General features: G+C 44.9%; 1 protein-coding gene, 1 long non-coding RNA gene and 1 pseudogene across 4 annotated transcripts in view; 1 reads left to right on the plus strand and 2 right to left on the minus strand.

Annotated features, from left to right (window-relative positions):
• LOC113596520 (sperm-associated antigen 11A-like) overlaps nucleotides 1-185 on the minus strand; it is a 1,926-nt pseudogene extending 1,741 nt beyond the window's left edge.
• The window catches only part of LOC113596522 (uncharacterized), a 25,230-nt gene extending 10,427 nt beyond the window's left edge, over nucleotides 1-14,803 (plus strand). The window contains exons 2-4 of one of the 3 annotated variants that reach the window (XR_008295795.1): nucleotides 1,939-2,087; nucleotides 6,518-6,800; nucleotides 13,882-14,803. This is a non-coding gene — a long non-coding RNA (uncharacterized LOC113596522). Of the gene's footprint in view, nucleotides 1-1,938; nucleotides 2,088-6,517; nucleotides 13,466-13,881 lie in introns of those variants that run through there. The other 2 variants (XR_003417275.2, XR_008295794.1) reach the window with 2 other exon arrangements.
• Nucleotides 13,511-18,947, minus strand: LOC106981995 (sperm-associated antigen 11B). The gene is made up of 3 exons (XM_015080151.3): nucleotides 18,267-18,947; nucleotides 17,085-17,238; nucleotides 13,511-13,908 (listed from the first exon to the last, which is right to left on the minus strand). Exons 1-3 carry the CDS (start codon nucleotides 18,322-18,324, stop codon nucleotides 13,776-13,778), a joined length of 345 nt encoding a protein of 114 aa, XP_014935637.1. The 5' UTR covers nucleotides 18,325-18,947; the 3' UTR covers nucleotides 13,511-13,775.
• Nucleotides 18,948-23,361: the final 4,414 nt, after the last annotated feature.

The raw sequence follows: 23,361 nt of genomic DNA on the forward strand, positions 1-23,361 counted from the left end.
CACTGGCCAGGAGACACTTACCTGAGTTAACTTGGACCAGATAGAAGAGAACAGCAAAAAGAAAGAGGACCTTCATGTTCTGAGGTTCCCTCGGCTCTCCCACCTCTTCTGTGCAGGAAAGCAAAGCCGATGAAACAGCGGAGTGGAGGGGAGAGGACACAAAAATGGGACATTTATAGGTTTGGGGGAACAATGCTTATCAGGAATGAGCACATTTATCTGGTCTACTGAGTAAAGCTGTGGGCAGAGGGTACTGGATACTCTTCCTTTCTGCCTAAAAATAGACAGGCTTCTTGGTATTGGGAGAAGCGGGGCTTGACCAATGACCTGGTACACCGAGGGTGCCCTGGAAAGAGAATCACCAGTGGCGAGCGGTTACTAGGCAGCAGGTGCTGCGCCGGGTGACAGAGGTAGGGATGTGCGAACACGTTTCCTGCCTTTGAGAAGCCTTTGTCTGGGCGGTATGGACGCGTGAGTTGGACACACGAATGCACTCCCAGGCGTATCCCCAACAGACGCAGCCCGGTGTGCACCGAGAGACACGTACGAGAGCGTTCAGTGTAGCCTCGTCATTGCAACTGTCGACAGAAGACAACCCAAATAGTGTATTACAGCGCAGGAATAAAGCAAATACTGCATTCCCTCACAGCGACGAGCATACAACAGCCACAGATGATTACAACATGGATGTGCCTCACAAACGTGCTGAATGAAAAAAAATTAAGCCAGATACCACGTACGGTATTGTTGTTTTAAATGGGGCAAGTCTAACTGATGTATTAAAAGTCGGGAAGTTGTCTACCCTGGGTAAAGAGGGTAGACTCTTTTCTCATTCCGTGAAGCTGTCTTGACTTGAAGAGCAAGCAGCCTAGGGGCACCCGGGGGGCTCAGTCGGTTAAGCATCTGACTCTTGATACAGGCTCGGGTCATGATCTCAAGGTTTGTGAGTTCCAGCCCCGCATCGGGCTGTGGCTGTGCGCCAACAGCACGGGGCCTGCCTGGGATTCTCTCTCTCCGTCTCTCTCTCTCTCTGCCCCTCCCTCCTCCCCTTTCTCTCTCTCTCTCTCTCTCTCTCTCTCTCAAACAAATAAACTTAAAAAAAAGAGGGGGCAGCCTAGCAGGAGACACAGGGACTCCCCCCACTGCAGATGGCTGTACTGGCCTGTGCGGGGAGGCTGTGCCTCACCTGAGGGGAGTCTTTATAAGGAGGATGGCATTAGAGGCGGCCCTGAAGGGCAGCTCTCCACACAGCTTTTTGTAACTGATGATGCTAAAATGTCCAGTTACCGCAGCTACTAATTCTTTTTTTCTTTTTAATGCTTTTTGGAATCCTCAACATTAAAAAAAAACGTTTTTTAATGTTCATTGATTTTTGACAGAGAGAGAGAAAGATAGAGTGTGAATGGGGGAGGGGCAGAGAGAGAGGGAGTCACAGAATCCGAAGCAGGCTCCAGGCTCTGAGCTGTCGGCACAGAGCCTGACGCGGGGCTTGAACTCACCAACTACAAGACCATGACCTGAACTGAAGTCGGACTCTTAACTGACTGAGCCCCGTGCCGACCCCCCCACCCCCACCCCAGGCATCCCTGCAACCACTCATTCTGCACCTACTTGACTTAGGTCCCAGTATCACTTGGGTTTATTTCCCTTAAAATTCACTTACCAAGAAATGAAAATGAAGTCTTCCCATCTTCTCCCCCCTCCCAGGCTTTCATGACAGCCGTTACCAGTTTCTTCTCCACCCTTCCAGAGATGTTGCATGTATGCATAAACAGAGATGCGTCTATATGCCCCTTCTTGGATAAACATCGTGACAGACTATACTTTTTACTCTGCACTTGCCTTTTCTATATGATGTACCTTGGAGATTTTTTTTAACTAGGTGTGTGGAGAGTTTCCTGATTTTTTTATAATAGCTGCATGTATGATTTCTTTTAGGTGGCCTCCCACCTGACTTAAGCCATTCACCACAATATCTGAACATGCATCTTACTCAGAAAATGGATTTTGACGAGAAGTCAGGTGGTGGCCTGGGACTTCTGGACGTGAGCAAGGGTACCAGTGAGCCATGCAGGTGCACAGAAGAGGTGAGGACCCGGAGGTCACTTTGGACATTCCAGAACTAGAAAGATTAAGCAAAGACAGTATAGTGGGTCCTGACAAAGGATACCCTGATTCACTGGACTTTCTGTACCTTGTAAAAACACCTATGAAAATAGGAGTTAAGGAGGAATTATTTGGGAACTAAAAGGTCCTTTTCTCTCTTTGCCAACAAAAGGGTCACCCTATAGCTGACTGAATGAAGCAATCATGAAAGAGATACCAAGATGGGTATGTGTGAGGGTCAAACATAAATAAGAAATCTGTCAAAATCTGTAATACTTTTTCTCTGGAGCATTTGTTCTGAACACATCTCTGGATTTTCCCATTGTAAAAAAAAGCACAAGCATCTCAATTTGACCCTTGAGAAGACTGGCTTCCACACTAAGAACACAGGCTAAGTTGAAGACTTCCAATGAATGATTGTAATTCTGAATCCACCTCTGTGGATGGACAAAGTGTAGCTACAAGATACAAGAATTACTGTTTAATACAGATTCTATCATGTATATATCCAAATGTATGGGTCATTTTTTAAAAGTCACCTTGGTAGGTGAAACCATGAAAAGTATGTTTTCTTTTTGCTGTTGAGGTTTACCTGATTTAGAAAAGATTTAAGGTACGTGTATGGTATATTTTTTCTAGCAGCCCGGCCAGCTTTAAAATTGCCGTGAAATTATAGTTTGGAAATTGTTTTCTGTATAGTTCGGAACTTTTATGAGCTATGTTGGACAGTTAGCTCATTTTGGAGAGAAATAAATGAATGGTATCAGAGTTTATTACCCACCTTTTCCTTTATATGTAGATCTGTTTTTTCCAAGTCACAGACTCGGATGCAACCTCTAAGGAAGAATTTCGTGAATAGCGTTGGAGAATCAGGCATGCCATTCCAACAGAAGACCAACTAGAAAATCAAGCTCATTGAACAATCTCATTAATCTGGTCATAGGCTCATTGGTTCTTATAATCACAGGGTTGAAAGGAAGTGAAGGTCAGTTTGTCCCAATACAGAAGATAATTATTCTGGCGTGCATGGTACCCACATTATAGAAGATGGCCTTAAGGACAGATGAAAGTTACTCATGGGTTTGAAAACATTTGAAAGTGGTAAAACATTTTTATCTATTAAAAAAAAAAACCTTGATACAATTGCACAATGATTAGACAAACCATCAAATATAAAAATGGGCAGAGAACTCGAATAAACATTTCTCCAGAGAGGAAAGTGCGAATGTCCAACAAACACGTGGAAAATGCTCACTGTCATTAATCATTAGGGAAACGCAATCCGAACCACAGAGACACCACTTCCCATGCACTAGGATGGCCACTGAAAATAATAATAACAATAATAATAATAATAATAATAATAATAATAATAATAATGATAACCATGGCAAAGTGGTGTTGCTTCCTGACGAGTCGTAGAGTTTTGATTTACCATTTCAGTCTATTTCACGAAACAAAGTACTAGATAGAATTCGGCCAGGAATCCCATCCATCTGCCATCCAGGTGACTCTGAAATAGGGTTCCACTGCTCTCGAATAGTGAGTGATGCTGTTTACTCTTTGCATTGACTTATTTATCCCATGAGAGTGTAAGCTTCATTCAGGCAAGGTTTTGTGTGGTTGGTTCTTTATTTTTAGGACCTAGAACGGCGTTGTCATACAATAGAAACTCAGTGAATTGCTGTTGAATGAATTCACACGTTTTCCAGGAGAGAGAGAATTGAAGTCAACACAAAGTGTAAGAAATAAAACTACAAAATAAAGATATGGGAATATTATTGGGAAGACTAAGCAAGACAGCCGTTTCAGGAAAAGATTCACTGCAGGAATCAGATGACATTTCTGTCTCATATATTGAAAAAAAAAAAAAAACAAAAAGCCTTAGCATCTACTAATTAGAAGCAAGGGTCTCTAGGGACCAAACAAGGTGAAATAGAATGGCAGGCTAAGATGAAAAAAAAAATGAATTGGAAGAGTAAAGAATAGTTTATGGTGGTGACGCAAAGTTGATACTTTGGAAGTTGAATTAATGGTGTGAGAGTCAAATGTGAGTTGGCTTTCCAGGCAGAGGGGGAAAAAAGACACAGGCAGGAAAGCTATCAGAGGAGATGAGGCACCACAGAAAGGCAAATGGGCCGACCTCATGGCTATGTGATCCCTGAAAGGAAAACAGAAATTTTTCAAAGAAGAAATTATGTGGAATGGTAACTATGGGAGGTTGGAGGGAGGGAGAAATGGGGGTTAATTAATGATCAATAGGTATGAAGTTTTAGTTAAGCACGATAAATCAACTCTAGAGATCTGCTGTACAACGTTATACCTAGAGTCAACATTAATGTACTCTTAAAATTTGTTGAGAGGCATGTGAAGTGTTCTTATGACAATATAATTAAAAATTTTTTAACTTATGTTTTTAATGTTTATTTTTGCGAGAGACAGAGCACACAAGCAGGAGAGGGGCAGAGAGAGAGAGAGAGAGAGAGAGAGAGAGAGAGAGAGAGAATCCCAAGCAGGATCTGTTCTGTCAGCATGGAGCCTACATGGGGTTCAAACTCATGAACCATGAGATCATGACCTGAGCCAAAACCAAGAGTCAGACGCCTAACCGATTGAGCCACAGGCACCCCTGATTAAAAGATTTTTAAAGGCAAATTAATTTTTAGTGAGAAATGTATGGGGGAAACCAGCAGAATGAAGTGACTCTTACTGAATTATTATTGCATGCTTGCTTAGCCCTGGGCTCAATGTTTTATTCCCTAACAATTGTTAGTGTCTCATTGTCAAGTTCTTTCCTGCCTCAGTACATTTACAATTGATTTTGACCATATGGTTCACCACTTTTCATAGCTTTATTTTTAAAATTAAAAAAAAAATTCTTGATATTTTTATTTAAAAATATTTTAATTCCAGTATAGTTAACATATAGTGTTATAATAGTTTCGTGTACAGGTGATTCAGCAATCCCATATGTTCATCGTGATAAGTGAACTCTTAATTCCTTTACCTATTTGTCCCATCCCCCCACCCACCTTCCCCTTCTTTAAAAGAACTAATGTTAAAATACAATTTTAAAATTGTTTATGAATTAGAAAATTATCAGAATAAGCCAGTTAGTAGGGCTTACAAATTTTTCAGATGAAATGAGAATTGCAGTATTTAAATAAAATGTTTGAGGAATAAAGGAAAAAAAATTACAAAAAAGCAGGCATCCTACAAAAGAACAAAAACAGACCTGCCTCATGTATTTTAGTCCACACTAGATGTCAGACGGGGAAAGACACCTTTGAGATTTTAAGGGAAAAATTGTGTTGAAAGGATTTGGTTTCATGGCTGATTATCTTGCGTGGGAAAAGGAGAAAATCACCCTGAAATATTCAGGGAGTCAGAAAATACTTCATCCAAATGCTGGTCCTGAAAAGATGATAAAATTTACGTTTGTTTCCATACTACTTTGCCTTTTTTTTCCCCAAGAAGAATGGCAGATGTCAGTGTCTTCCTTTCAATTTGCTGTGTTCAGACCCACGTTCATATGTCCTGGGGGCCAAAGCATGGCTGTGCCCTTTAAAGGTCAAGACTATGTCTTTGCAATTCTGTGGATTCCAGAAGTTCCATCCCCTAGCAAAGAGCAGATAGCAGTTGGCTGATTTACCTTCCCCTCTCAAAGTTGTACTTATGTTTGTACTTATTGTTTCCTTGGACCAGACAGGCTCCTTACCTTTATAGAAGCATTTCTTCCTCTCCATGTGTCTGTTTAATCATGTACTGTGATTCATGTCCTCCTTTTTATTCCTGGAGATATAAAACCGAATTTTCAGCCTCCACTATCCCAGTGGGATCATCTCATGCTCCCCTAAAAGCAATAGGGGAGTGTCTTGATTGTCTGATTTGGGATCACTGTTCATCAGAGGCCTCACCAAGTGCCTGGTTTCCAACCACTTGAATGTCAACCCAGCCCTTGGGTTTAGACCAAGGGAAAAAATAAGTGGGGTCTCCACCACCCGATTTGGGCTGGGGTAATTGTTCTTATTCTTTGGTTAATGATTCTTACCACAGTGTCCCCTTGAAGTGATCTACCCACTGACTTCCTCTTATCCAAGAATCCTCATGGGCTCTTCCTCACGAGTCTTCCTTTTGTCTTTATTCCTGTAGCTTCAAATAAAGAGAAAAGATGATTGATCAGCATCACCAGCCTCCTTTCCTTGTGGCACTAGCAACCCCTTTGGGGATTTATTTCCATTGTCCTAAATCAATTATTTACTTACTTCCTATGATCCTCTATATTAGAGCCCTCTGTGCAGCTAACAATCTCAGATCCTTGGCTAAGACAGGGAGAACATTTGTCATTTTCCCAGAGTCCTACACCAAACTCTCCTCTTGTTGACTTCATAGGTCTTTTTTTCTTTTCCAGGCCCATCATAAATTCATCACAGGAGAGAGACCAACCTCCTGCAATCATGTCTTTGTCTACTGAGGTACTGTACTTGAGTAACTTACAGAAATAGCTCTCGGTTTCCCTTCATGTGAACATTCTAATTTTAACTTTTGTTCTTAAAAATACAGTTCATTGATTGTCACAAAGAGCTTGGGTTTAGAAGGACATGTTTGCCCCCTGTACTCATCAGGAGTTGCACAAAGCGTCAACACAATTATTGACTAGAGTCGGGACTAGAACCCAAGTATCAGCATTCCTGGTGAATGTGACTTCCTCTGCTCGCACACCCACGTCTGTTGGCATCTGGGGCTCACAGAGTCACATGCCTTTGCAAGGAAAGTGCCTTTCCCCAGAGCTTGAGCCCCTGTCCTGGCCAGTGTCCATCTTTCTGAGGTTGTGGCCAAGAAGACATTCTGAGAAACAAAGGTGTGTTCTCTTAGAAATGTCAGTGTCGTGTAAGACAAAAAAAGAAAGCCCACACTTGGACTTTTCTGGCTTGAAGCGAACTCGGTTAGCAACCTGGATATGTTGTCTGATCGCCATTTGGGCTGGATCACTTAACTTTCTATGCTTATTTTGTCTTAAATGAAATAGGAATCATAACGTGCCCGTTACAGGTGCCTTGGATAGATAGGTAGGAGGCAGCAGTGACTTCTCGAAGGATGTTCTCAGAGCCCCCAGAGAAAAGAAGAGCAGAGTGGAGGCAAATCACAGAGGGGGTCCATAGGAAGCAGACAGAAGGGGGAAAACAGGCTGACACTTCCCTGCTCTCCTGAAAGCCTCATGCCTAACTGCAGCGTCCACTGCCTGGCTGGCTCAGTCGGTAGAGCACGAGAGATGCATTTAGACCTAACAGAGACATTTTTTCAGACCCCTCTGCCTCCCACCTGGGTTTGATGTCATTTCCCTGCCGCCAGGATACAGCGCTATCCCTGCTGTCCTCATAGGTAATGCTAATGTTAGTCATCTGACCTCCGGGAATTGTTTTGATCTATCAAGAAAGAGGCAGACACGGTGTTAATGATCTCAGTTTCCCTTCATTTGGACATACTAATTTTAATTTTTGTTTTTACAACAAGGGGACTCCCTGGGTCCAGTAAGGTACTTTCCTGTAACCCAAGAGATAAACTGAGTCAGTCCAAACCTGCAAGGTGTAGTGACCACCACCCGCGTGGACAGGTAGAAAAAACTAGGTGTGGCTGTTATTAAAGTCAAGGGAGCGAAATGGGGATTTGATTGACTGAGCCTGTCTACCTGGCCCCCACCCCAGCAGACCAGGGGTATGGAGGAGAAAATAGATTCCTCCACGAAGGGTCACCCCGGGGGATGGATGGACAGGGATCAAAGCTCTCGGAAGGTCCGGAGGTGCAGTGGGAGGCAGGACACTGTGTGTGGAAGGTGGGCGTGGAGGGCAGACATGGAGGCAGCCAGGCGTGGTATGACTGGCCCTGTAAGGACCTAAAGCAATTTCTGGCTAACGGGTCTCTTCCCACCAGGGGTACAGCTGGTGTCCATAAAGCCTCCCATCCTCAGGGTCCTGCATTAAGCAGACTTCTGTGAAAAGAACAAAGCAAGCGTAACTGACAGAGCTGCTGACTGGAACTTGCCTTGAGGGGCCACGGGGCCCATTCGTTGTCTCCAAGGGGGACTGTAAAAATTACCGCACTTGGTAGAAAAATATCAGTTGTGACCTTATTCTTCTGAATCCCAAGATCTCTTTGGGTAACATGCTTGAATGTTTTATAGTCTTAATACCCAGAAGTTCTTTCTTATGTTAGATTTAGGACTTTCTTGATGCAACGTCTTTGCCTACAGTCAAAGTATGCCTTTGTTTATATACATACATATTTATCCTTAGGCACATTTATTTGTCTTTTTGAATGCATATTTAAAATTTAAGAATTATGCAGTAACTTGACGGGGTATTTCATTTTATTTTTTTAATTTTTTTTATTAAAAAAATTTTTTTTAACGTTTATTTATTTTTGGGACAGAGAGAGACAGAGCATGAACGGGGGAGGGGCAGAGAGAGAGGGAGACACAGAATCGGAAGCAGGCTCCAGGCTCTGAGCCATCAGCCCAGAGCCCGACGCGGGGCTCAAACTCACGGACCGCGAGATCGTGACCTGAGCTGAAGTCGGACGCTTAACTGACTGAGCCACCCAGGCGCCCCTTGACGGGGTATTTTCAAAGATAAAGTAATTAAAAATCTCCAATAATCTTCACATTGGAACCTAAAATCTTTTTTTTTCTTTCAGACATACTTTGGCTAATTAATTTTACATCAGATATATGAAAATTTGTATCTTGTATTTTCCAAGATAGAAAATTGCCTTGAAATCTTTATCTTATGCATTTTATGTTTTTTATTTGCTTTTATGTTTATTATACCTAAGGGATATATAACATCCCTTAAGTAGATATACCGTAGTTTGATAAGTGCTCTAGTTTGAAATTTAGATTGATTTAAAAAATTTCTCAAAAGATTTTTGTTATTTCTTGAGAACAATTACCTTTTCTCAACTGAGATAAGAACACTCACCATGAGACTTACTCCTATTAAGAAATGTTTAAGTGCACAATACAGTATTTTAACCACAGGCACAATGTTGTACAGCAGATCTTTAGGACTTACTCATTTTGCATAACTATAACTTTGCACCCATTGAAGAGTCAGTTGTTTCTGAGAAGCAGAATAACTGAGTCATTGAGTCAATGGCAATGCTTCCGGGTTTGTATGTAAGTACTAGTTTTCACCATACATGCCCTGTGCCTGAGTATCAGCCTCGTGTGAGTGTGTCTGTGTGTGAATTAAGTATGGAATGCATTTATCCAGAAAGAAGTCTGGAAAAGCAGCATTCTGGGAGGAGATCTATGTGCCACTCTATGCACCACTGGGAATTCAGTGGTCTACATGAGCTGTGGAATCTTTATCGTAACCCAGCTGGAACCCAGACACAACAATCTCGCAAAGGATTTTTTTTTAATTTTTTAATGTTTATTTATTTTTGAAAGAGAGAGACAGAGTGCGAGCAGGGGAGGGGCAGAGACAGAAGGAGACACGGAATCCAAAGCGGGCTCTGGGCTCTGAGCTGTCAGCACAGAGCCCCACGGGGGGCTTGAACTCATGAACCGAGATCATGACCTGAGCTGAAGTTGGACACTCAACTGACGGAGCCTCCCAAGTGCTCCAAAGGATTTTTTTTGAGGACATAGCATCTCCTTTCTTTGTTTTCATGTTTTATTGAGATATCATTGACATCAGAAATGATGATCTTTTTTTCTCCCTCTTTCTAGTTTTGAGACATAAGTGATACAGAGCACTGTGTAAATTTAAGGTGTACAGCATAATGATCTGACTTGCATATGCCATAAAATAATTACCACAAGTTTAGTTAACATCCATCATCTCCTATAGACAACTCCCCCCCCCCACCCAAAAAAAGGAGATAGAAAAGGAATAAAATGGGTTTTTCCTTGTGATGAGCAGAGAGGACTCTTGACTCATAAAAGGTAAAGAAAGGTGTAGAAGATGATGGATTCAAAATTTTATAACATGGGTTATAAACAGTTTACTAATAGTCACCTTAAGCCCAAAAATAATCACCACTTAGACATATTTCATGGCAAATTCTGCTATTGCCTCACTATGAATCTAGCGAGTAGAGATTTTTTTTTTAAGTTCCCATTATTCGGGGAATGATTAGAAGCCCCCGGAGCAGAATCCCAGTGAGGACCAAGGGTAAAGGACCAGGCGTGGGGACTCCTGCCATCCACCAATGCCCACGTGACAAATGAAAATTTGGAAAGGTCATAACAAATGTACTCTGAGCCACCAGCAGTGGGCACAGGCAGTAGACTCCCAGGACACAGTAGATTTTCATGCAGGGTGACTTTCACTCAACCGAAGGGGACAGAAAATACTGTTTGCACATTTTCATCTCATGAGATTGAAGAGAGTTGTAAGTTCATTTTCCCAGGAAAGCCCAGGTCTGACGCTGACCCTTTATTCCCAGTGGTGTTAATAAAATGCTCTTATAAGTACAGAAACACGAAGAAGCAAACTGCAGATGGCCTCCTATCTTCCTCAAAGAGAAAGCCCAAATCTTGCTGGGATCCCTGGGTTCATTACCTAACAATGCTACCACTCTGGCCTCACAGCTGACTGTAGCTCCCTAGTTCCCTTTGCTGCAGTCACACTGGCCTCGTCCTGCTGCTCCACAAACACATACAGCACCTTGCCTCCCTGGGGCACTGGCACTGTCCTCTCTTCCCCCTGGGATGCCTTCCACCCGCCAAATGCAGAGGGCCTGCCCCCCGACCCCCCGCCACTCTCTGTCTGTACCCAGGGAGGCTCCCCCACCTCCCGCACCCAGCCCCAAGCCCCTGCCTGACAAGGTGTCATCCCTTCCTGGATTTTTCTTATTCCACGTCATTTATCACTTTAATACATCATACATTTTACTCACCTGTCATGCTTATTGTCTGTCCCTCTTGGTAGAGTGTGGGCAGAGATTTTGTTCATCGCTGGACTTCTGGTACCCAAAACAATGCCTGGGCTGCTGTGGATGCTTACTAGATATGTGTTGAATGGACGAGTGAGTGAGTGAGTGAGTGAATGAATTAATGGATGAGGGAACGAATTAATGAATGGATGAGTGAACAAATGGATGAGTGAACGAACTAATGGATGGATGAGTGAATGAATGGATAAGTGAGTGAATGAGTGAATGGATAAGTGAATGAATGAATGAGTGAATGAGTGAATGGAAACAGCGGCCCCAGTAGAGAGATTTAAGGAGAAAGGTGACACGCTAGACGTGTATTTGCAGGGAGGGCGCCAACGCTCCCTATCTCCCTCTCAGCCACCCCAACATTCTGTTTCCTTTACAAACTCCTCACACATACACCTTCCCTCCTTCTCGATTTCATACTTAATCACTATTCTGACTCTTACACCAAAGGCAAAAATGAAAGGCTCCTTGAGTAAATCTTTGCTCTCACTGCTTAGGAGACGCTGGCATTAAATACCCGAGGCTGCGTTCCTAGTGGAGTCCCATCTCCGGCCCCTGTCCCTCAACCGGACGGAACGGAGACAACGTGGAGGCAGAGGCATCCTTGCCTTTGTTCCGGGGTCCCTGCTTGTTGTCCGGGCCCACCTTCCTTTGCAGGACGACTCACCCCCTTTCCCGTGCTCATCTTCTAGACCCACGCTGTCTCACGTCCCCTCCCAGAGCCCCCGCCAAGTGCTGAGGTGGTTCCCCCATTCTGTGCCTCCCTGAACTGTTAGCATCACTCAGTCAGGTCCTTCTGCTGCCCCGAAAGCTGCCCCCTCACGAAGGTTTGCAAGCCTTCCACTCGGATTTCTTGTCTCCCTGCCTCTCCCGGAATCCGCATTGGTCCCTTCAAGCCCCTGTGGGGTGTCCTGAATGCCTGATCCAGTACAACATGTCCAGAGCCAACCTGGTCCTGTCCATGTCCCTCCTGCTCTCTCTTGTCCTGTGCGAGCTGCCTCAGTTAACCGTTCTTTTCTGTCCCATGCCCTTCCTTCTTCTCTGTCACCAAACCTGAGAACCCCACATCATCGGGGACCCATTTCTTTCCCCTTCCTAGCCATTATCTCCACCTTGGTCACTGAATGGCTGTTCTGGACGTCCACAGTTGCCATCAGCCCTTACCTGGTATTCCTGCTTCTGGTCTCATGCATTTCTAATCTACCCCCAAGTCTTTCATTAGAAGGAACATTCTAAAATTGAAACAATGATGGTGTCACTCCTCTGGAGGTACCTGATAACCCCCTCTTGTTTAGCAGCTGAGATCTGGAGCATCATATTTATTTTCTTTGACAACTTCTCACCATTTTCCTGCACGCTCCTCATTTGAGACTTGTAATGAATCCGTCTCATAGTGATGCTGAACTTCTCACCATTTGCTTAGCAAACCATTCTTTCACATCTTCATGCCTCTCTGCAAACTGTACCCCTTGCCTGGGAATCTCTGCCTCTCTCTTTTGCTTAACAAACTCCTACTCATCCTCCAAAACCCTGCTTGAATTTCCCCAGGAATCCTTTCTTAAATCTCTTATATTTATCTGCTCCATATATTGCCTTGGATATATTCACATGATAAAATGTGTGGCATTTTATTTTTTAAGTTTATTTGGCTGTGTTTCTCCTCACATATTCATGTTTCCAATTTGTTACATTTCTCAGTGCCCAGGAACAAAATAGGTACTCAAAAATATTTTTCTCTTTTTTAAAAAAAATTTTAATGTTTAATTTTGAAAAAGAGAGAGAGAGTGATCATGAGCAAGGGAGGGGCAGAGAGAGGGAGACCCAGAATCTGAAGCAGGCTCCAGGCTCCAAGCTGTCAGCGCAGAGCCTGATGTGGGATTTGAACTCATGGAACCATGAGATCATGACCTGAGCCAAAATCGAGAGTTGGACGCTTAACCAACTGAGCCACCCAGGCGCCCCTTCTCTCTTTTTTTAATGTTTATTTATTTATTTTTTGAGAGGGGGTAACGGGTAGAAAGAGGGAGAGAGAATCCCAAGCAGTCTCTGCATTGTCAGGGCTGAGCCCGATGCAGGGCTGGAATCATGAACCATGATATCATGACCTGAGCCAAAATTAAGAGTCAGATGCTTAACTGACTGAGCCACGCAGGCGCTCCTCAAAAAACATTTTTATTTTTATTTTATTTTTAATTTCTTTTTAATGTTTATTTTTGAGAGAGAAACAGAGCGAGAGCAGGGGAGGGACAGACAGGGAGACACAGAACCTGAAGCAGGCTCCAGGCTCCGAGCTGTCAGCACAGAGCCCTATGCGGGGCTCGAACCCACGAACCGTGAGATCATGACCTGAGATGAAGTCATGGCTTAACCGACTGAGCCACCCGGGCGCCCCCTCAAAAAAAAAATTTTTTTTTAAACAAGAGAAGGAATGACTTGAATTCTTTCTTGTGAAAGTTTATTACATCCACATCTACCAGCAAAAACTGTTGATTTTTGAGGATTTTGTCCACGTCAGGCTAAGTCACTTTCTCTAAGGGCAGGCGTAGTGGGTTTTCATCTCTCTTTTAGTTAGAATAACATGTCGAAACTCTCCAGCTCAGATGACAACACCTCAGCTAGCCCATGCTCGGTCCTTTCTCCAAAAACCCCTGTGTCTGCGTTAGGGACAGGACCCAGAGAGCCGGCGAGGGGACCAAACTCTGGCTTCTGTGTCAGCAAGTTCAGTTCTGATGTAAACAGCAGGTGTATTTCTTTTTAAAGCAGTAACCCACTTGTGTTTCCATATAATTACAGTATTCTTGACAGTAGCCTTCACTTTTCTTGCAGTTGACCACTTTGAAATCCGGTTCGGTTCTGTATAAACAGAGATCCGACATTAGCCTCTTAAGACCATCTCAAGACTCGAACAGGGATCATCTGAGTCCAAAGGGACACGGCGGAGGTTGCCCGTAGGTAGGAAACAGGTTTCTTTTGTATGTGAGCGCTCACAGTTCCCTGTAGTCAGCCTGAGAGTGTACAGATCAGATCCTTGATTCTGGCTTGAAAGCCGCCTCTACTCTCCCTGAGAAACAAGCTGCCGGGTCAGAGGCAGTTGGAAAGAGACACGGTAAGAGATGTATCATGATACAAATGTTCCACTTTCAACAATGTAGGATGTTATGCAAGGGGACACTGAAGGGCTCTGCGAGGCTCACTGACGAGTGACACAGCCCTCCCAAGTGCAGACTTCAGTGGGATGGTCCTGCGAGGAGGGTGGGTTCGGGCTGAGCCTTCTCTGTAAGGGAGATGAGAGGTAGCCAAGGGCAGATTTTGAAAGTGAAAATGACTTCTAGTTCCGCCTCATTCTGGGGAAGTGCCTGGAAGACTGTCTTGTGCCTCTGAGATGTGCCAGTTTACTTGAGGAATGTGAACTTGCTCCCTCACTCTACGGTTCAAGCCCTGCAGTTAGTAAAGATGAATTTTTGTCTTAAATTATATATTATGAAGACGATTGATAGAAAAGGCAAGGGGCAAGTGTTAGGAAGAGAAAGTGGGGCACCTGGGTGCCTCAGTCAGATAAGCACCTGGCTCTGGTTTTCGGCTCAGGTCATGATCTCACGGTTCGTGAGTTTGAGCCCTCCATCGGGCTCTGCACTGACAGCATGGAGCCTGCTTGGGATTCTCTCTCTCCCTCTCTCTCTCTGAGCCTTCCCCCATTCACACTCGTGAATTTGAGTCCTGGGTCAGGCTCTGTGCCTGACAGTTTGGAGCCTGGAGCCTGCTTCAGATTCTGTCTCTCTCTCTCTCTCTCTCTGTCTCTCTCTCTCTCTCTCTCTCTCTCTGTCCTTCCCCAGCTCTCTCTCTGTCTCTCTCTCTGTGTCTCTCTCTCTGTCTCTCTCTCAAAAAATAAGTAAACATTAAAAAAAAAAAAAGAAACCCATGGCTCCATTTGGGAGCAAGACCCCCAGCCCTTGCCCTCTGGAGAAGGAGGGGCCTCTCCATGTGCCAGTCACCCTAGGATTTAAGGCTTGTGTCGCTGCATTTTGGTTACCTCCTCTGTGCAGAGTGGTCTGCCTCCTGACCCCCTAGTACCTTGAATCCCAGCTGAAAATCCTATTTTTGTACTTTGTTAAACATGCCGTTATATACGGAAATTTAATAACTTTTGAGAGAGAAAGGGGGTAGTCTTAGAAAGAGAGAAAGACAAAAATTGAACAGATGGGGGGCCCTACAGATGTTTATTCACTCGGTAAATTAGCTCACTTGCTCATTCCTTCAAGGCTGAATGATGTAGGACATTTTAGTGTGCCATAACAGGGTCAGGGGAGGGGGACATTCTCTGAATCAGCCGGGAAACAAACATATAACCACATATTTAAATTCAGTATAATCCATCCACAGTCGAGTCTGCACAGAGTGATTTGGGAACATAGAGAACAGCCAAATAAGGTCACAGAGATTATCAAATTTAAATGGATGTTAAATGTAGCGTCGAAATGGGGTCTTGAACTAAAGCTAGATGTGCTCCACAGGGTTGTGCAAGGACACGAAAGAGCAGAGCATTTTCTAGGAGTCACCGCATGGCTTGGGGACCACAGCGGTGTAATGGTGGAAAATGTGGGTTAACCCAGCATAGTGCCAGACCAGCACAGACTTGTACAGCTGGGTGAGCATTTTAGGGTGTATTCTCTTAGTTGTTTATTTTTCAGGTGTACTTTTGAGATACTGCATTTCTAGACACAGATCGAGGTATAATGTTAATACAGGAAGTAACGAGAGTCCTTCCCCAATTCAGAGGAGAAGCCATTAGGGAGAGAATTTTCTTCATAAAGAGTATTTCTCCAGTAGACTCAAATGCAATAGGAAGTAGAAAAAACAGTAGGAAAATAAAAATGCTTCGGAAAATTGTATTGCAAAAATACTTATTATGGAGGAAATTCTCTGTCTTCATTGCTTCTTCTCTGAATTGGGGAATGAGATGGCAGTGGTCAGTGATGCCCGGTCACAAGGTTGCACTCTGTGTGTGGCACTGGGATGGAGCAGATGCACATCAGGGCCAGTCTGAACATAGGGAGGCTGCGCACTAAGGACAGAAATCACAGGTGGGGAAGGCAAGTAAAAATTCAAGAGTGATGCACATGGAGAAACGTAGGCAGGAAGAGAGTGCAGGGTATCGGGGAGAAAGAAACAGGTATGTCTTAAAGGGAGTGGACTGAGACCTCTTCCTGGACAACAGCCCTGGAAGTCTTGCTTATATTCTTGAAGTTTCCACTCTTGACTGCCATTTGCCAGCCGCACGATCTTAGACACGTTATTTTGGACAAATGTGGACCAATCTCCCCAATGCCCTCATGAATCAAATGGGAATGACCCTGTGTCATAGATCTACAGTTAGGATAAGTGACACACACCTTGTGTTGTTTATGTTGTTGTGCAAGCACCATTTTGTCTTTTCACCTTCCCTTGGGAGGAGAACCTGGGAGTGAGTCCCCTGGGAGCCCAGAGCCCCCTCCAAAGGGATTGAAGAGAGGAGAGGACGATGTAGGGAATAATGTCGCAGGATCTGAATTCCTGGCTTCCGTCTGCCAACACCCTCATGTGTTCCCTGCTCTTGTCCACCGAGCGTCCAGCCTCTTGTTCCCTGACTCAGCCTCAGGAAAGAGTTTGGGACTAAGGAAGCATCTTAGAAATGACGGTCTTCTCTAGGTCCTTCCAGATTGCTTTCAGGCTCCACGTGGGGGTTGAGGACCGACCAGAAAGGCGGCTGAGGGCTCTTTGGCTTTGTCATGCCTGTGTTCCTCAGACCAGTGCCCCATCCTCCGCACACCCCACCCTGGGGCATTCCCTGTGAGCTCACAGGTCACCCCGCCCTCTTCGCAGGTATTCAGCAAATGCCTAGATTGAAGGAACTCAAGGCCAAGGGAGCAGGCACGAGGGTGTCTTGCTCAATGTCATATCCTCCAGGTCTCAGGTTTGGGTGAAGCCCTCCCCTACCCCACAGGCACAGACCCCTTCCCATCTCTTCATTCACTGAACATTCCTGGAGTCACCTACCCTCATAAGGGGGAGTATGCGGTAAGATGTGGCGTTTCTCTTGGTGGTGTAGCAAATGAGACTCGTTTGTTCCTTGTCCAGGAGACTCTTCCCTGGGTTCTCTGGGACTCTCAGTGCCTTGAAGGTCCTCATTTCTGGCTCCGGATAGTCCTGTGTCCGAGTAAATATGCAGCATTTTTAGAACTCTCTCTCTTTTGAGAGGACCCATGAGGATGAGGTCCTTTACTCTAGGGGGTGGGTAAAATGGAGGGTCGGGGGGAGACTGGGAGTCCCTGCTGCTCAATGGGTACAGAGTTTCAGTCCTGTAACATGGCCGCAGTCCAGAGATCTGCTGTGAAGCACCGTGCCTACAGGTAGCAGTATGGTATTGTGCACTTCAAAGTTTGTTCAGAGGATAGATCTTTTAAGTGTTCTCATCACAAAAAAACACCACCATAAAGGGACAGAAGAAAACTTTGGGAGGGGTTGCGGGTGGCTCTTACCTTGGCTATAGTGATGGTACTAGGAGTGTTTGCAAATGTCCAAACTCATCAAACTGTTACATTAACTATGTGTGGGTTTTTTTGGTATAATAAGTGTACCTCAGTAAAGCTGTAAAGAGAGTGAGCAAATAGAGAATGGCATGGAATGGGTTGGAAACAGGGCACATTGTGTGTGTGTGTGTGTGTGTGTGTGTGTGTGTAGGGGGGGAGGGAGAGAGGGAGTATGAGAGATAGACTGAAAGAGAGAAGGAGAGGGAGAAAGAAAGGAAGAGAGAGAGAAGGAGAGGGAGAGAGAAAGGGAGAGAGAGAGGAGAAGGAGACGTGAGTGAGGACTGAAGAGGGCTGGCAGTGGAGGCCACCTGGGAGCCAATGAGCATCCCCAATGAGTGTGCCCCAATATAGTTGTTGAGTGAGACTCCCTAACAGTTAGGATCATTTATGACGCAGGCTGCCTTCTCTGTAAGGAGCAGGTGAATATTAAAAGGCTGAGGAAGTGTGGTCAGGGTCAGGACACTATCTGCTGGGGAGCCAGGGCCATCAGCACATTCAAGGGGTCACTGAAAAACCCATCAAGAGACTGCTGCCCGAGAACCCCACCAGGAAATGCACCTGTGGGCTTAGTGTCTCACGCCCCGCCTGGAGATGACCGTTTTAGAGAGACTGAGTCCCCAGGACGAGGTCACATTTCCCATTTACCTGGAAAGAGCAGAGCCACAAGGAGGAAGCTGGGGAATACAGAGACGGATGGCTTCATGTCACCAAGGGGACAGCTGTCTAAGGAGGTCCCGGGGCTGGCAGCAGGGCTCCCTTTATAGCCCTGAGTTGCAGGGCGGGGGCCTGTAGGTGGGAAGAGCTGAAATCCGGAACGGTGTCTCCGGCACCGAGGACAGTCAGTGTGTTATTTTCCCACGGGCAGCGGAACAAACATGGGAGCCATTTTCCTCAGGAAGTGAAAAGTATGCCTGAATGCCCTGGGTGGGTTTGGTGACTAAGAGAGGACGGAACAGAGAGAAGAGGAGCAGAAGGAGGAAAGAGAGAACAAACGTCATTAACACAAAAAACCAACTTCCTCAAGAGTCTATTAAAGCGCTGGTGCGCATCGAAATGGTGACATAAATATGGCTGTCGTCCGGCTTCTACCCTGGCTTCTGAGTGTATTTATTTCAGTGTAAAAAATCAGGCAGAAAAACGTCAGGCATTTCAGGGATGGCCTGATTTTTCACAACTGTCATTTCCTGAAGTTGTGTGGGTCGTTCCAAAGTCATTCCAGATTTCGTTTCTGTTCTTTTCTCCCCGTGTTCCTTGGCTTCCTCTGCTTCTCCTTCATCTCTGTGTCCTCCCCATTTTGATTTTAATTCATCTGACTCTTCATTTTTCCCTCCTCTTTTCATTCTTGTCTTTTCCTCAGAAATTATTGATGCCATTGGGTCCAATTCAATTCTGCTTTTAAAAAAATGTGATTGAGTCTGAGTTTTCTCGTCTTGTAATAACTTTTTTAAGTTTATTTATTTTGAGAGAGACAGAGCAAGTAGGGGAGGGGCAGAGAGAGGGAGAGAGAGAGAAGCCCAAGCAGGCTCTGCACTGTTAGCACAGAGCCTGATGCAGGGCTTGAACTCACAAACCGTGAGATCATGACCTGAGCTTAAACCAAGAGTTGGACGCTTAACCAACTGAGCCACCCAGGTGCCCCTATTCTTTTTTTTTATTATTAAAAAAAATTTTTTTTAATGTTTTTATTTATTTTTGAGACAGAACATGAGCAGGGGAGGGGCAGAGAGAGAGGGAGACACAGAATCCTAAGCAGGCTCCAGGCTCTGAGCTGTCAGCACAGAGCCCAACACGTGGCTCAAACTTATGGACTGTGAGATCATGACCTGAGCTGACGTCAGACACTTAACCAACTGAGCCACCCAGGCATCCCAGGTGCCCCATTGTTGTTTATTTGAGTGGGGCTCTTGACATTCACAGGCTAGGTCATTATTTCCCTAGGGGTTTGCAAAATAGTGATATTCTCTTGATGTTATCATTCTTTGTTATCATTCATTTATTAGCTGGGCTAACATTTGGAAGGAAAAGAGAAGTCAAATGTTTTAGGGCTCCCCTTTCCTTACCAGATTTCAGGACAGTGGGTCTGTGGGGGTGGGGGGGCAGATCAGCTCTGTGCCGTGTCTGCAGGATGTGACCCTCCACAGACATCCATGTGGGCCAGTCCCTTGTCGTCACATAACATTTCTTTAGTGTTGCTCCCTGGAGGTCTATGCCTTGAATTAGAGTATTTGCTAAATGAATTGCACTTAATATTGATTTCTTTCCTGTTTTAATTAATAAAAGACATTACTAACTGCTGAGCAAAACTGATCAGAAGAGAAAACTCATGCTAGCAAGCTCAGCTGATGCAGTTCAGGCCAAAAATATAAAAGAAGTTCACTTAGGGGGCACCTGGGTGGCTAGTCGGTTAAGTGTCCGACTTTGGCTCAGGTCATGATCTCAGGGTTTGTGAGTTTGAGCCCGGCATCAGGCTCTGTGCTGACAGCTCGGAGCCTGGAGCCTGCTTCAGATTCCGTGACTCCCTCTCTCTCTGTCCCTCCCCTGCTCGTGCAGTCTCTCTCTCTCTCAAAAATAAATAAACATTAAAAAAAAAAACTAAAAAAAAAAAAATAAAAGAAGTTCACTTAGGCTTGTGGCTGATTAGCTGTACTTTTTGGTTTGGCTGTTATGTTGAAACACTCACTTAACCCACTTTGCTTTCTCCCTTATCCCAACTATGCAAGGCCATTTTGAGGCTCCCCCACATGCTCTCCACTGAGTGAAGGCACTTAGCAAATTCTTGTGACAGTAAAACCTTGGTTTGCGAGCATAATTTGTTCCACAAACAGGCTTGTCATCCAAAGCACTTGCATATCAAAGCGAATTTCAAGGACCATTGGCTCAGCTGTGATCATGTGACATTGGGCGTCATGTACTACTTGTATTACAAGACCTCACTCGTTTATCAAGTTAAAATTTATTAGAAATATTTGCTCATCTTGTGGAACACTCAGGAACAAGTTACTCGCAATCCAAGGTTTTAGCGTAATTGGATTAGCTGCAGCCACTGGGAACGTTCCAGCCGTGAGGGGACTCAGGAAGTGAAGGCTCAGAGTTTCGGCTGCTGCAAGGACCCGGCCCCACCGGGTTTCAGAACGTCAGAGGAATGGGTCGGTTGGCATTCCGCGTTTTCAGACAGCAGGGGTAGATGTTGGGGCAAGTTCCGATGAAGAATTCCCCTGTTTTACAGCGCCTCCGGCAGCGGGCGGTCCCATAGCCGCATATCTTGTCTGTGTCAAATTCATTTCTCACTAAAGAACAGAATAAATCAGTGCGATTATCATGCCTGAAGACCAGGAGGCGGGGCTTTGGCAGTGGTTTCGAGGGGATAGTGACTGAACTGACTTGAGAGAATACCCTGGAACCCTGGTGGAACAGACTTCCCAAGCCACCTCCTCCCTCTGCTCTCCTAGCTGATGGACCCCACCATCTGATTCTTTTCCAGATGAGAAGAGAATTTTAAACATTAAAATTAAACATTAATTGGCTCTTGTCACATCTCTTCTCAAAATCCCTACAATAAAATCCCTGCTATCACTTTTTGGTTGAATCCAAGCAAGCCCTTTACCATGAGCTTCGAGCAGCACTGGCCTCCGTTCAGGGCCCAACGCTCTTCTCCCTGGAATACTCCCCTCTCCTCCCACGAATGACCTCCTGGAATCTCCATGTCACAACGTTGGGGGATCTCTCCCTGTTCTTCCCATGTGCCCAAGTGCCCTGGAAGTTTTTTATTCCTTCACGACATCTTTCCCAAGTTGTAATTACATGATGTTTTCAGTGACTTGGTCTTCCTGATTGAATTCTAAGTTCACCAAGTGGGAGACGATGTTCATGTTCCATTCACAAATTACGGGCTTGCCCAGTGCCCAACATGTGCTTAAAAACCAACCACCTGTTGAGTGAACGTTGGGACAGAGAGGACGAGCATAAAGCAGAAGCGACATGAGCAGGGGAGAGCGGAACAGACAGAGGAGAGGAGATACCCACCGGGCTCACTGGGCTGAACCCTGGGACTTTGATTTCAGCTGCTACATGTGAAAAACCTGAAAGTCTCCACTCCCACCCTTAAGGTAAGAAAAAGTCTGAACAAACTGAAAATCGATGATTTTTCTTGGACCCATCAGAGAACTTAGGTCACAGGGCAAACCACCGCTCCCAAATTTGGAGAGAGTCACAGCGGAGATGGGCTAACCTGGGGCAGAAGCCTCTGGAGCCTTAAAAGGGTAGGAACACTGTGGTCACGTTGACAAATTTCCAGAGGATGAGTGAGGGCAAGCCTGAACCAAACAACTGAGGGCCACAGGGGAAGGGACCCCACTGCTTCCTGGGTTTTAACTCCAGGACGCCCATGAGGTAATCACGGTGAAAAGCCAAGAAGTAATCCCCGGTGGCCCTGGCAAGCAAAAGGGGAAGTAATTATGTGAAATGTGTCCAGAGAGTTTTCTACAACAAGAGCTGACTCTCCCAGGAAAATGATTTTACTAAAGCTTTATCTGGAGGAAGGACACGCCCCCTACACCAGCCCACCCAGCTTCCTCGCTCAAATGAATGGGACACCCTAGGACGTATTTGTGAAGGTCACATTGCAGGGACACCAGCCAGGAACAGACTGGTGTTTCTTTCAGTATGGTGGAGTCCTGATCATGAATATTTATTATATACTCATGGATATCTATTTTATACCAACACTACTTAATTTCTTTTTCCCTAAATTAATTCAATTTTTGTGTTCTTTTGGCACACTGTGCCATTGTTTGTTTGAAGTTCTTCCACATGTTCTGGCACTACAAAGTTGCTCTGGGTTTATCTTGTACGTTCTCTGCTCCAGTCTTAGAATCACCCACTTCTCCAAGGATCCCTGACTCCTTCCATTGGTGAATGGAATTAAAAACCAGTATTTGAGTGCCAGGTGTGCTCATAGTTGCTGGAATGTTCTTGCTTCCAGGACCTCTAAGCTGACAGAGCAAGGACGTACATATTTGTTTAATAACACACACACACACACACACACACACACCAATAAATATTTGTATATGTAACCATCTGTATGCAAGCCAGGTCTCCACCTGTCATCCATCCCCAGGTGGGTCATTCTAACCTTTTCCCTGCTTATCTATAAACTCCCTCTCCAAACCTGGCTCCCACATCTGCAAGCCCGGTATTTAATTGTTCAGTTCCGGCTATAAGTGCATAGCAAGATCTGAATTGCTAAGCTTGTGTTACCTAACAAATACATCATCGGCTAGAGTGCCATGCTCTTGTGCATTGTACTAGATTATAGACTTCTTTTGTAACTGCCCATGTTACCCAGGCCAGCATTCCCTTCCCCCTGGCCTGCAGGAAAGTTGTTTTATACATTTATGATACAATTAGATAGTTCTGCATTTCACCCTGGGGTAGCCCTGACTTCCAATTAACTCTGTTAATTTGCACAGTGAACTTTAGTTCACCCTTTGGGCTGCATGGTTCTCAGGGTTTAACAAAGGCAGAGCATCATGCAGAAGTTTGATATTCTGCCCTAGCACATTCCATGTGTTTTGCCCCCGGCCAACCCCCTGGCAACCGGGGCAAAAGATCACTTCTTTTCACGATCCCTAGTTTTCCCCTTTCCAGAATGCCACATACATGGAATCATGCTGTCTATAACCTTTTTAGACTGGCTTCTTTCACACAGCAATATGCACTTAAGGTTATTCTGTGTCTT

This window comes from Acinonyx jubatus, chromosome B1 (genome assembly GCF_027475565.1).
Source record: "Acinonyx jubatus isolate Ajub_Pintada_27869175 chromosome B1, VMU_Ajub_asm_v1.0, whole genome shotgun sequence".
Taxonomy (NCBI): domain Eukaryota; kingdom Metazoa; phylum Chordata; class Mammalia; order Carnivora; family Felidae; genus Acinonyx; species Acinonyx jubatus.

Bases quoted from the DNA above. Each gene is read 5' to 3' on its own strand.
- LOC106981995 (XM_015080151.3), bottom strand. From the start codon at position 18,324: ATGAAGCCATCCGTCTCTGTATTCCCCAGCTTCCTCCTTGTGGCTCTG. The intron at 17,239-18,266 runs GTAAATGGGAAA...ACTCGGACACAG, and splicing joins TGTGGCTCTGCTCTTTCCAG to GACTATCCGGAGCCAGAAAT. The intron at 13,909-17,084 runs GTGACTCCAGGA...CTGTTTATACAG, and splicing joins ACTCCCCCTTATGAGGGTAG to AACCGAACCGGATTTCAAAG.